This window comes from Pezoporus wallicus, unplaced genomic scaffold (genome assembly GCF_028554395.1).
Source record: "Pezoporus wallicus isolate ANWC-B61680 ecotype Strahan unplaced genomic scaffold, APGP_CSIRO_Pwel_v1 contig_4131, whole genome shotgun sequence".
Lineage (NCBI taxonomy): Eukaryota > Metazoa > Chordata > Aves > Psittaciformes > Psittacidae > Pezoporus > Pezoporus wallicus.
The window spans coordinates 10,425,047-10,438,201 of NW_026641950.1; the positions used below are offsets into that span (position 1 = coordinate 10,425,047).

General features: G+C 34.2%; 1 protein-coding gene across 8 annotated transcripts in view; it reads left to right on the forward strand.

The window, feature by feature from the left end:
* RALYL (RALY RNA binding protein like) overlaps positions 1 to 13,155 on the forward strand; it is a 386,283-nt gene that overhangs the window by 186,764 nt on the left and 186,364 nt on the right. For all 8 annotated transcript variants that reach the window (XM_057426077.1, XM_057426079.1, XM_057426071.1 and 5 more), the window contains one exon: positions 6,067 to 6,345. In XM_057426077.1, the coding sequence (XP_057282060.1) occupies positions 6,090 to 6,345 (256 nt within the window). In that variant the 5' untranslated portion in view covers positions 6,067 to 6,089. The remainder of the gene's footprint in view (positions 1 to 6,066; positions 6,346 to 13,155) is intronic.

Consider the following 13,155-nt stretch of genomic DNA (forward strand, 5'->3'; position numbering starts at 1 on the left):
CTATAGGTTTTTTTCAAGGACTGATTTAATGGAAATAAAATAGTTTTTAATGAAAGCTTATTAAAGGAATTAACATGAATATTGAATTTTCTCCCTAAATATTAGTCATGCAAGATAAATCTATGCTTTAAAAAATTTAACCTACAAAAGAACACTTCCAGGTTTTAAATGTCTTAAATTTGTCTGCAACACTACAAAAGTATTAATGTTGTCACTGCTGCTAAAAAGTAATTTGAAAATATATTATGGCATTATTTTTTTTCTCAATGAGCATTTTAAGATTTATCAATTCTTAAACCTTATGGATACTAAGTCACAGTCAAGCTCAGCTATTAAAGCAATGACTGAATCTTGATATTTACAAAAGTTCAGCTATTAACTGAGGCTGGATAATAAAATGTCAAAGAGAAATTTCTTGGAAATAATGAAGAGAGCAAAACCCCATGTGTTTTTGATCAGAGATTGACCATGTGTTATAGCGTTCCCTTTTGTCCATCTAAGGACCAATACCACAATGTTTGATGTTTGCCAGGATGCCCAAATGTCCTAGCAATTAATTTCATATAGGCTTTACTTTTTTCACTGTGGATTTCACTGGGGAGACAGACATCACTATCCAACCACACATCTATTTAGGTCTTTCTCTGTCTTTCTTGGAAGGATTTGTAATTATCAGACATGTACTATGCATCTTACTGCGCAAGCTATATTATTGTAAATAGTAAAATTAAAATCTGAAATTTAAGGGTGCTTAGAATAAGCTGCCAGTGATGAGAATTTTCATATCTAAAAATCTTTCTCCACAGAATTAGTCTTCTGATTTCACACAGATCTAATTGAGAGTGTTGATTATTTTCTAGCTCAGCTCTACACATGATCTCAAACTGTATTTTTCTGCATGTGGGGATGAAAGCATGTTTCATTTTCCCTAACATTTTCTTGTAAATATAAGTACCTGTAAGTTTGATATTAAATCTCTCTCAATATAAATATTATGGTTCTAATCTCTCTACAGAAAACATTTAAGATTATTTTTAAAGATTTTTCAGTGTTCTTGTTTCAGTTTTTCCTCAGTAGAACCTTTTGCCTAAAGTCACGACAAGTAATATTTAGTTTATTCAAATACATACACTTTTCCTATTTGCTTTAAAGAAGAAAACATTTTATTTACAAAAGAAAGCAAAATAGCTCTAGAATAAAAGCATATAAATATGTAGAAGCTCCTGAAAGAATCACAAAACTTTTTGAAGGCAAAATTTTATCGGAGATTTTAATTCTACCAGAATTGTTACAGGTTGGCCTCATTGTTCTATTCAGAATAGCAAAATTAATAAGGATAACTTCAGAGACAAATTTTCAGTATTCAGTAGAAATTTAACTGGACTGATGAGTTCCAATCAGTCTTTTAAGATGAGAAATGTTTGTACAACTAGGAAGATAGTGAAGTGAATTAATCGTTCTCAAAATCCCTTGAAACAGGTTAAGTCCTCAAGTACTCATATGTCCCAAATTGTTTTGCAGTTTGTCCAAAATGCTGTCTCTTCAAAGAGAAATTTTGTATTGTACAGTGAAAAGTCATCAGTAAAATGCATAAGCAGCAAAGGGAGCAGAGGTCCAATAAGACCATCTTGGTCCTTTCTTGCCCCTACCCTCCAAAGAAATGCATTGGAGTTACTGGGATGTAGAATCTGAGAACTTGCTCCCGTTTCCTTTGCTTCAAGTCCTGTGCTGTTTCCTGCACTGGGACACAGCAAAACTGTAAAAGGGATTGTTGTCTTCACTATTCTGGAGTTATACATGGCACCATAGGAGGAACATCTGTGAAATGGGAGATGTGAGTTCAAAAGTTCATCTTATGGAATGAAGATGAGTTTCACAGCCATAAAGCAATGCTGGTGGTTAACTGAACTTCATCAGGAAACCCTGTAAAAGTGAAGGAAGCTGGAGTTTAAAATTTGCCCCCCTTTTCAGCACTTCAAATTGACTGGATTAGACTTCTCACATGTGTGTGCTGGATAATAGGAGTCTTATTTGGTCATTTGCATTTTTATTCTTGTTTAACATGTTAGAAACTTTAATGTTTAAAACAAGCTTGCAAACCTTAGTCTTTGAATTGGAGATTCTACGTAGTAATAGAAATGGTCTAATTTATAACTTTATAACTTCTATATTCCAGTATACTAAGACTTAAACTAATTAGTTCTAAGTAGAATAATTGTCAGCTACAGCACAAAATAATGCTGTATATCATGAGGTGTATTGAATAAATAAATATGATGAAGTGTATAGACAGCAAGATCTTATTTGTAAAACATTTAAGCATTTTTTAAGATTTGTTTGGCATATAGAGGATTCATTTTACCAGAAAGGATCTCTGCAGAATAGGAAATTAGCAAGATACCTTATTAAAGGCTGAAAGGAAATGAAATGATTTCAGATATGTTTCTTTCACTGTTTCATTTATTCTATGGTTGCATGAGTTACAATGTTTGTGATTTTACTGATAGCTGAGAGCAGATAGGTATAATTCAGTATTCACAGAAGCATATTTTAAGTGAGGCATAAAACTTACCAGAAGTTCTTTATCATTTTAAAGAAGATTCCATGTATCTTTGATTTTTTTTATGAAATATTCACAATAGTATTATCCATTGACCAGCAAGACAATCAAATCTCAATTATTTACGTTACGATTGTTCTCACCCTCCGAATTTCTGCAGCACATTTTTCTGATTGCTCATTTCAATATGAGAGAACCCACCAGACAACTCTGTGTTATAAAAATATTGTAAATTTGCATTGCAAAGAACAAATACAAGAGAAAAACAGTCAGTGTCCTATTCAAAGTCCATTTAAATTAGTGGATAGTAAAACTGGGCAAAAATAAGGGTTTTGTGAAATAGAAAAAGGAACAGTTCACTAATTCCCTTGTTAGATGGCTAAACAATTGAGGAAATACAGAATGTATTACTCTGGTGTTTGGAAAACAATTGTGGTGGTAATAATTGAAGAGTTTTGTTGATGTAATTTTCATGCAAGTTTTGTCTGGCAGAAGATTTTCTTTAGATTTTGTCCCCTTGTTTCTAATATTAGTGTGTTGATTGTGCTCAAACATACCAACTGAGATCACATAATTGTGTTAGGAGGTATATAAATATACATTAAGAGACAGATATTAGTCAAAAAAAGCAAATCTGAAGTCTAAAAAATGGAAACAGAGGCACAAAAAAGTATCTTTCTGAGAGTCATACAGAAGGCTAGTGGAAGGTAAAGTTCTACCAGCCAAATCTACTGCTTTCTAGACCACTGTTCTTGTGAGACACTACCTCTCTGAGTTTATAAAATCATTTGAGCTACACAGCTGATAAACATACACAGACAATGTTAAAAAGATGCTAAGAATTATTTAAGGACAGATACAGCTTTTTTGCTGGATCTTCACAAAGGTGAGCACAGTACTGTTCCATGTAAAGTTTTCCCAACAGAAATGGTATTTGCACACTGTGGATCTTGGCAGCACAGGAAAAGCCAGTTATTTGACTGCATTATCTTTTAATTTTATTCCTAGCTCCTCTGCTATGTTAACTTTTCAGTTTGGGTCATTACGCTATTTAAGCTAACATGGTGATGCTATTGCCACTTTAACTCCTGTGTAAATAGAGGTATATGTAAGATTATAGAATTGGAGAATGGTTAGGGTTGAAAGGTCCATAAAGATAATTTCATTCCAACACCCCTGCCACAAGCAGGGACACCTTCTACTAGACCAGGTTACTCAAATTCCCATCCAGTCTGGCCTTGAACACTTCCAGGAATGGGGCAGCCACAACTCTGAGCAACTTCTTCTAGGGCCTCACAACAATCACAGTATAGAATTTTTTCATAATGTGTAACCTAAATCTGCACTCTTTCAGTTTAAAGCCATTATCCCTTCTTTTATCACTACTTCTTATAAAAATTTCCTCTCCAGCCCTCTTGTAGTCCCCCTTTAGGTACTGGAAGGCTGCTATAAGGTCTTCCTGATGCCTTCTCCCCAGGCTGAACAAGCCCAACTCTTCCAGTCTGTCTTCATAGGAGAGGTGCTCCAGCCCTCTGATCATCTTTGTGGTCTCCTCTGGACTTGCTCAAGCAGGTCCACATCCTTCTTATGTCGATGTATTTAAACCTGCTAATTCTCAGATAGTATCAGCAGTCTACTTTATACCAACATGGAGCTCAGTGTGGATAACATTTATGTTTTGTAGGTGTTTTCTCTTTAAATTATTATGGTACCAATCATATTATATGACTGCTCATAGTATTCATCTAAACTGCACATAGACATGACTTCAACATGCACAATCTGCACAGCAATCTAGAAATATTCAGTGTTGAGTCTGTTATATGCTAAAGCTCAGAGGCTTTTGGTAAAGGCAGTTTTCCTGTTTTTCCATGATGAAATTTGTAATGTATACAGTATCTTGTGTTTCCAGAATGTATTTGCAGTTTGTAAACTTATGCAAAAATGTACTCGCTCTTGTTTTCTACAGTATTTTGTCTGAATGTTGTGATATGAAGTACACTTTCATATTAAGTTATTAAACAAGTGAAAGTTATTTGACTGGTAGCTTCACCGCATGTAGTTCGTTTAATAAAGCAGACTGCTTGCTAGGACTCAGGAGAACTGCCCACACATCTCCATTGTACGTTCTAAACTGAAAGATAGGATTTGGATCCTGTGTAAGAGAGATGGTCAAAGTGCGGATGGTTGTGGCTGTGGCCATTTTGTTCTGGAATTATGCAGAGTTAAGTAACAATGGCTTCTTTTTTTTGTCAGTCTAGCTTACTAGATTGTAATAATTGATTTTAAATATGAAAATTGTGGTAGTTAGTGTCAAGCTTTAGGTATCCAGAAGAGAGGTCATTATTCCCTTTCATCCTGATAAATTAACTGAGGTTTAACTGTGAGCAGTATTTAACTGGATCCTCTTCTTGCCTGAGCTGTTACTGTGATGTAATCAAAAGTATGAATAGGTTAAAAAATAGTAACATTATTCTTAGCTGAAAGACATGGCCTATATTTGACTGCTATCTAAATGACCTCCTCCTTACAAAACAAGTTTTCACTATTTAGAGGTATGCATATTTTTGATATTTCTGTTGTCTCATGCATCTAAAGAGAAAGTAGCAGTAACATATGACAACTTCCATCTCATATATGGAGGGACCTGCTGGCAGGTGGAATTTGCAAATGTTTTAAGAAAATTATGTTCATTTCAGAAGTGTGAGGCTAGATGAACACAAAAACGATTTTTTTTGTTTCTTTCCTTTGCCAAATCTTTCCCAGGAATAATGGGGATATTTCTATTTGAGATACGCCAGGATGCATTTAGATTTGTGACATCAAAGGAAAGCAGCAAGCAAATTCGTGTTCCTATAATTAAGGAAGCTTGTTTTCATACTTTTTAATTCTAGGAACATAAGGCACTGTCTTCTCTCCTTTCTTTCTTGCACTGAATTAATAGGGAAAATTGTTCTGATAGAAACATATTGATTCCAGTAAAGAACTGTATGTTACCTGCCCTGCACTTTTCACAATGGTCAGTTATATTTAGCTGGTGAGAAATGTGCTCTGGCTGATACCAAACAAAAGAGGATTGTCTTTCATTTTTAGAATTTGTTCTCTACATGGCCTTGAATGTTCATTTATTTTACATAAGATAATGATTCATTCTCTTGCTTTGCAGTTTCTAGATGGCTAGATATTTAAAAAGCCAATACAGAATTTCTAAGCAGAAATCCACATATATGATTACAGTAAAGCTCCACTATTACAGCATTGTATTAAGAGACCTATTGGTATATTTTACATTTATAAAAATAGGAAGTTTGATTTTGACTTATGAACAGTATTTTAAAAAGCGCTACCTTGGTTTTTATTGATAATAATTTCTAGAAATTATAAATCTTCTGTTTCTAGATACACCCTAACTGAAAAATGAAAAGTGAATTATTGCTGGAAAAATCATCTAGAGTCAGGGTTGTTTGTATGCTTTGAAACATAATTCTCTTTGTTCTTTATTTAAGGGTTAAAGTTAAGTGATCCAACCATGACCGGCAAAACACAGACCAGCAATGTCACCAATAAGAATGACCCAAAGTCCATCAACTCCAGAGTCTTCATTGGCAATCTGAACACAGCCATTGTCAAAAAAGGCGACATTGAAGCGATCTTTGCAAAGTATGGAAAAATAGTTGGTTGCTCAGTGCACAAAGGTTATGCGTTCGTACAGTACATGAGCGAGAGGCATGCAAGGGCTGCAGTGGCAGGAGAAAATGCCAGGATCATTGCAGGGCAGCCACTAGGTAAGAGTTTATCCATATTGTTGAAATATTGGTTTTTCTTTCCTTTCTATTTGAAAAAAGATCTGTTGCTGGTGCCTTTGATACTAGTAAGTTTGTTTTGCCATTGTTCAATCTAAGCATATTTCCAGGGTCTTGGATCTGGCACAATTTTCAAAGTATTAGAAGTTACATAGATATTGCAAAATGTTTAGTGCTAGAAACTTCTGATATATTAAATAGATCACTTCCGACTGCTTTATGCTTCTCTGTGTAATCCCATTGCAGTGAACATGATTACTCATGTGAAGAAAATATAAGCATTTTCTCTTAAACTCTAAAAAGTTAATTTATTGTAATATAACAAGACTTGTCTAATAGATGTCGTTATCTTGCATTTAATGAATCTAAAATAATATACAGCCCAGGGGTGTGTCAGATGCTATGCAGAAGCAAAAGAATGAGTTTTGTTAGTCCTTGAAATTGTACCAGTCAAATTGTAGCACTGTTATTCATCTAAAGAATTTTATTATTATAAACTTAGGTTGAACTTATTCCCAAATAATATTGCGGACACCATTCATCTGAACTTCAAATTAAAAAAAAAAAAAAAGCAAAACAAAAGAAAGCATAACTTTTTTTTTTCTAGGGCTTTGTCATGAAAGCTTATATAAGATATGGTTGTTACATATTGCAGGTGTCACCCCTGAAACCTATTTGCAGTTATATATGGAGGCTGACAATGATAAAATCATCTGGAGTACAGTCCTAACCCTATCTGTCATAATGATGGACAGTACGGCAAGATGTTTGGTAGGAGCAAGAGATCTTTCACTAGACCTCTGAACTATACTGCTGAGATCCAAACCCGTGTGTGTAATGGCTGTGTCAGGAAAAGGTGAAGGGTAGCTAGTACTTTGGCTGTAACAAGTCATAAAGAATGGATATGGCTTATTCATTTTCAATTTTTCAGGCTGTGTAAATCTATTTTTCTGTTTATTTGCAGAAATTGAAGTATTTGTGTTAGATGGGTTGTTCTGTCACAGTTGTTCAACAGTAATTTTAAGTTTTATAACCCCTGTATTTTGGGTTCAGAAAAAAAACAGATTAAAGAATTTCATTTTAGGGGAGATTACAACTTTTTTAGGAAAAGTTACATATATAAGTGAAATAAAAGAACTCAAGTGATAAAGACAAGGCAGCAAAGTCAGTCTGTGGAATGGCATTATTAGAAGATATTTCCTGGAGCGGTGGTCTCTGAGCAATAGGCCATGTAATGCCATCAGTGCATTAGTTACAGCTCCTTGCACACTGCTCTGACCAGATTTTTTAAACTGTGTTTTCCTAAGGCAATAGATCTGTTATTATTATGACTACTGTTGCTAGTTTCTTTTAATATTTCTTACAGTGTCTATAACATGCCAAGTGCTTTGCACATGGATATGCCCTTGCTCTATTCAGAGTATGTTTGTGCTCTATATAAACAGTAAGTGAAATTGTTGTAAAAGAAATTAAGGAACCAACAAATACTTGAATTGTTTATTTATTTATTTTAAATAATAACAGGAAGTTCACTACTAAGTTTCAACTGTATAATCTTAAAATGCATTGATTATTCCGCATAGTCTTGTGATGGAATATTTCATAGCTCAATTGTTGATGTATCAGGGAATATAAAGAATAAGAAAGGTGAAATTTGGTTTTAGCTGTTCCAAACTTCATTTACTCTTTCTGCATATGAAATACAGTTGTTATCATTATTGTTTCACAAATATAAAAAAAAAAAAATTGTAAAAGTGGTACTTCTCATTAGATAAACTTTCTATGTATTCTTTTTATTAGCAGTAGACATTAACAGTTGCCTCAAGATAATGAGCTGATAGATAAAATTTCCTTGACATTACAACCCAGAAGAATAACTTATGCGAAAATTGTGCATTTGAATGGAAAGAAGTAATGGGTAGACTCATTACTGTGAAACTATTCAATGAAAAATGGCTTTGTTTTCTGTTCTGAGAGCCTTGTATTCTGAAATAAACAGAACACACAGTTTATATAAATAGTCAAGGTACTGAAAGTGGGCAAGAAAAGTCTTCTACATACGTGAAAATAAACTTGGTTAACATAGCTGAATTTTCTTTTAAATTGAATTAGAATATATTAATGATATAGTGGGAGCTGAGTGGTATTCAGTTATGGAAAGCTGTTTGAACAAAGGAATGTTTGAAAAAGATTGTCCCATAGGAGATGTCTGATACTACCATTAACTCTAGTACTCAGTACCTCACAAAAGAAGAAATCATTTAAGACTGCATTATTAATCTACATTAGGATTTTTGTGGGTTTGGTAAACCGATCATTTATGCTGGCTCCTATCTTCTATGGAGTTCTGCCATTCAAAATTATGATATCCTCTTCCTCAGTTTTACCAATGAGTCAGAAACTGTTCACATGTATGTAACTGAAATTAAAAATTGAACCTGTAAATTTCTATAGCTATATACAGTGTTGCACAATTCACTGAAGGTACTGCCTTAACGTCCTCAGACAACTCTCAACCTCCTACAAATAGTTTTGGTGGCCAATGATATGTAAAGGCAATGCTGTGGGTATTATAACTACAGGGAAGTGGCTTTCCTGAGTTTTCTGTTTATTTCCAAGTTTTCTGTTCCATGAAGTGCAACATGCTCTGAAAAGTTGTGAAAGTTGTGAGGAAGAGATCATTAAGAAATACAAAAAAAAAAAAAAAGCATAAAAAATTTACTGGTATCGTTTCGAAGTTCAGTGTAGTTTCATGAAGTATTATTTTTTATGGGAATAGTATGAAGAATTCCTGACAAAAGGGAAAGAACAGATCAGTACTGGGCACAGGAGTCTCCTTCACAATGATTGTTGTAAATTGTGAATTGCATCATGCCAAAGCCAAGAAAATGTTCAAGTTCGCCTAAGACAAAGCTGCAAGTTATGTTCCCAAGTTGTGGAACACTTCTACATAATCTCTTCTCCTGTATCACTTCAAAAGTTTTTCATCCATTTTAATACATCTACAAATCAGGGAACATTTGCCTATATTTGACTCTTTGCCACATAGGGCAAAGAGCCAGGGTGAATAGAAATCATTCTAAGGAATTATCAAGTCTACCTACAACCTTTATGAAGGGTGACTTCACCCCTCTGTGGTGAAAGGAGGACTAGAAACCTGCTTGCTTCAAAGTAAATTGTGCAAGTCCCTCATTGCAGCAACGGGCTGAGGAACAAGCTTCAGCAAGAAAGAAACTTTTAGGTAGTGATGGACAATACAGTACTTCAACTGATGTTTTCTCCTGCCTTTGTAATTCTTCACAAGAGTCACAGCAATGCTATTTAACTATTTTATCCATTCCAGCATACATGAATTCTGTGAAGCCAAATACCATGTAAAAGTCATTTAATGTTCCATAACTTTATATTACCATTTACTGTACTGTCAGGACACTTACTTATTTAGCAAATACATTTTTCCATCCAAGATTTCCACCTAAAATCCTGGTACAGCTATCAGAGCAACTTCTACAACATAATGTCCCTTTGATTTGCTTGATTTATAGTTCATAGCCTTATATTTCATAATCATATAACCTTTTTTTTTTTTTTTCACACACGTTTTTAAAGCAGCAAAATTCCTTTAACCTCAGAATATGTTTTGATTTGCACCCAAGCCACTTCACAGGCACCTTGAAAAAACAAATTAAATGTGGCAAGGCTGGTACTTTTGGTCTCTTCTGTTACTTTCTTTTAAGATACCATGGAATTTTGTTCTTGGATACTGAGAAAAATGGAAAAATACCACAGTGCCAATATCACGAAAGACACTAGTCCTTCTGTTGATGCCCTTTTTAACTAACAAATTAGTTCCACTGTAGCTTCAATCTGGTTTTGTTGCTGTAAGTATTATTCATGTATTTTTGCCTTTAGGTCCAAATTAGATGGAGTCTCTGAGTACTGAGTGCATATTGACATGTAGCCTAAAGTAAGATGGTGGTTGCAGATAATTATTTTGGGTGGCATACTCTATTGCACATCCTTTTGAGAAGCACCAAAGCCCTGCAGGGGCTTTCTAAATGATGGCTATCCAGTAGAAAACATCCAAGGAGAAAAGCAGGTAATAAAGAGAGCCTTTAGAGATACTCAGCATACACCTTTGTTGTAAATTGAATTGGTGTGGCAGTAGGGCTGTTTTTGTTTCCCTTGCCTCCACTCAAAACAGATCTTCTATATCTTATATCTGTAATGTCTAGCAACACTGACAGATTACCTATGTATTTTCAGATCTAGGATTATCCAGAGCGAATCAGTTTTTCACCTCAATCTGAAATCCAGACAACAGTATTTATTTAAAAGAATTAATGCTATTTTAATGAACTCATTCATGAAAAATGCAGTTTGTCTTGAAAAATGACGTATTTATCCAAATTTTCTTGTGACTAAGCTGTTTTAAACCATGGTACACTGAGGAAGGAAATTCAAAACTGAATTAGTGATTATTCAGTTTTGACTTTGCCTGAGAATTCAGTCAATAGCGCACAAGTACAACAATCATTTGTATTAATGTACCTCACAACGTACTGAAGCGATGTTGTTACTCTTCCCATCTACCTCCAGCTACCATAATGACAGGATATTCCTGTTGAGGATAACAGGAAAGCAATGCTAGCTTGTTTTAAAGTGTATAGTAGAACAACTTGAAAAGCGGTTGGTTTTTTATTTGCTTGTGGAAAGTATGTAAAGTCTTGTGTTTTAATATACATCAAAACATCCTAGACAAGGACAATGGCTTTTAAAGAAACCCTAGAGTTTGTACTGATGCAATGAAAAAATGGGAATGGTTTGGTATTCTAACATGCATCTTAATGAGAATTTAAAAATAGCAAATATTATATAAATATAATCATTTATTATATATTCAAACTATATTTTAAGTCTCATGCTTTTGAAAGATTGAATATTGCGTGTTCACATTACTGGCCCAGAAAGGAAAATACACTTCACAGAAAATTCTTTGGCCTTTGTAACTTTTACAGATGCACATTCTAATGTTTTGTAGTTTTCAATATTACACCATGAGTAAATAATCTGAGAACTGTAACTCAGTATTATGCATGTAATTGTCTATCCAAATGAGACTCAGGCAGCAAGATATTTATTTTTTTATAAGCCATAATAACTATGTATTATACGGTTTTCAACAATTGTCATACCTCAAACAATATTGTGTTTTCATGGTACAACAATACACTTTTTCCTGAATAGTGATTAAGTAAAAGCAGAAATACACTTGCGAAATGCTATATAAACCCAACAGGAATTATCATTTTTATGTAAGTTTAAACAAACTAACAAAATTTTAAATAAGCAAATACTTGAATCAGCAGAAAATATTTATCCAAAAACCTATCCAAAAACCTATAAAGCCTGTGAGATGTCACAGATGTTGGCATATTCTGGAGGTGACTTTACATTTGATGAATTCAAATAACTGTTTTCTGAATGCTTCCCCAAATGAGATCAGTTACTTTTGTCAATGTTGAGGCCAGGTTTTGAGAAATTTTGTTTGATTCAGTATATTTTTCTGTTGAAAAACCATTATGATAATAAAATAGAATGCAAAGTGCTTTTCTTGCAAAAGCAAACAAACAAACAAACAAAACCTGAAAGAATTATGCATATGTAGTCATGATGCAAGCAATGCATTTGATGTCTCAGGAATCTAGAATGAAACTATGGATAGACCTGTGCTGTCTTCATTAAAGTTTTTCCTGCTAAATCACATCTTAGTCGATGTCCTCGTTCAACTAGTCTTCAGACACAAACAGAATATTACAGAACTTCTGAAAAATTATCTATTAACCTTCCACAGCTTAGTTCAAAGGTTGATAAATATTACCCACTGGAACAGGCTCTTTAACTCTTTTTCAGTCTGTTCCTGTATTTGGGAACCAGTGTAATCCTGTTTCACCCTATTCCTTGGTGCAGAAACATGGACTCTGTATAAATCTATCTCCAACTTTTTGATGACCATGCATGCTTTTATGGTCTTTGTGCAGCCTGTCTAACAGCAGACACTGATGTCAAGTCTCACTGTAGGGGACCTTGGATACAACCACATATCATTACTCATAGAAGTCTCCTGATATAGGATATTGGATGAAAACTAAAACTACATTTTAGAGCTGATTTTCTGGCAGATACAGAAAAGTATCAAGTGCATACCAAGAAAATAGTTTAGCTAGATGAACTCATGCATGGCACAAGGTTTTATACTCTGAACAGCCTGATGTCAGCTCATGGAAATGTTAAGTATTTCCTCCATCATAATGCCAAAAATAATGATCTCTTTTCTTGCCATCAGCAGGTTTTATTGTAAAAAAAACTTCAAGGCTGTATACAGATGCATATTAGGATTCACTCAGTCTTCTGCATGGCCAGCTTATCTTTGAAATCATGGACAAGATGTTATTGTGGGATCTTTTTGTGTCCGTCTCTGCCACTGGACATCTTTGTATATAGCACAGGGTCTCATCTGCACAAAATGCTACCAGTTTTAATTATCTCACCCTTGGGTTTTGTAACATGCAACACTTTAAATCCCTCAAAACTGCAACATATATTTACCTGTCATGGGTCTGATATATCTATTGTAATTTCGGAAGTGCTTTGCAAAATCTTCAGATAATGCCAGTACTTCAGCCCTTACTCCATGCATACATTGATGAAATTTTTATTATTTTAGCCAACAATATCCAGTAGTTCCTTCTTGATTTGAATGTAACTCTGTTTTATCCCTGTTACAACTCT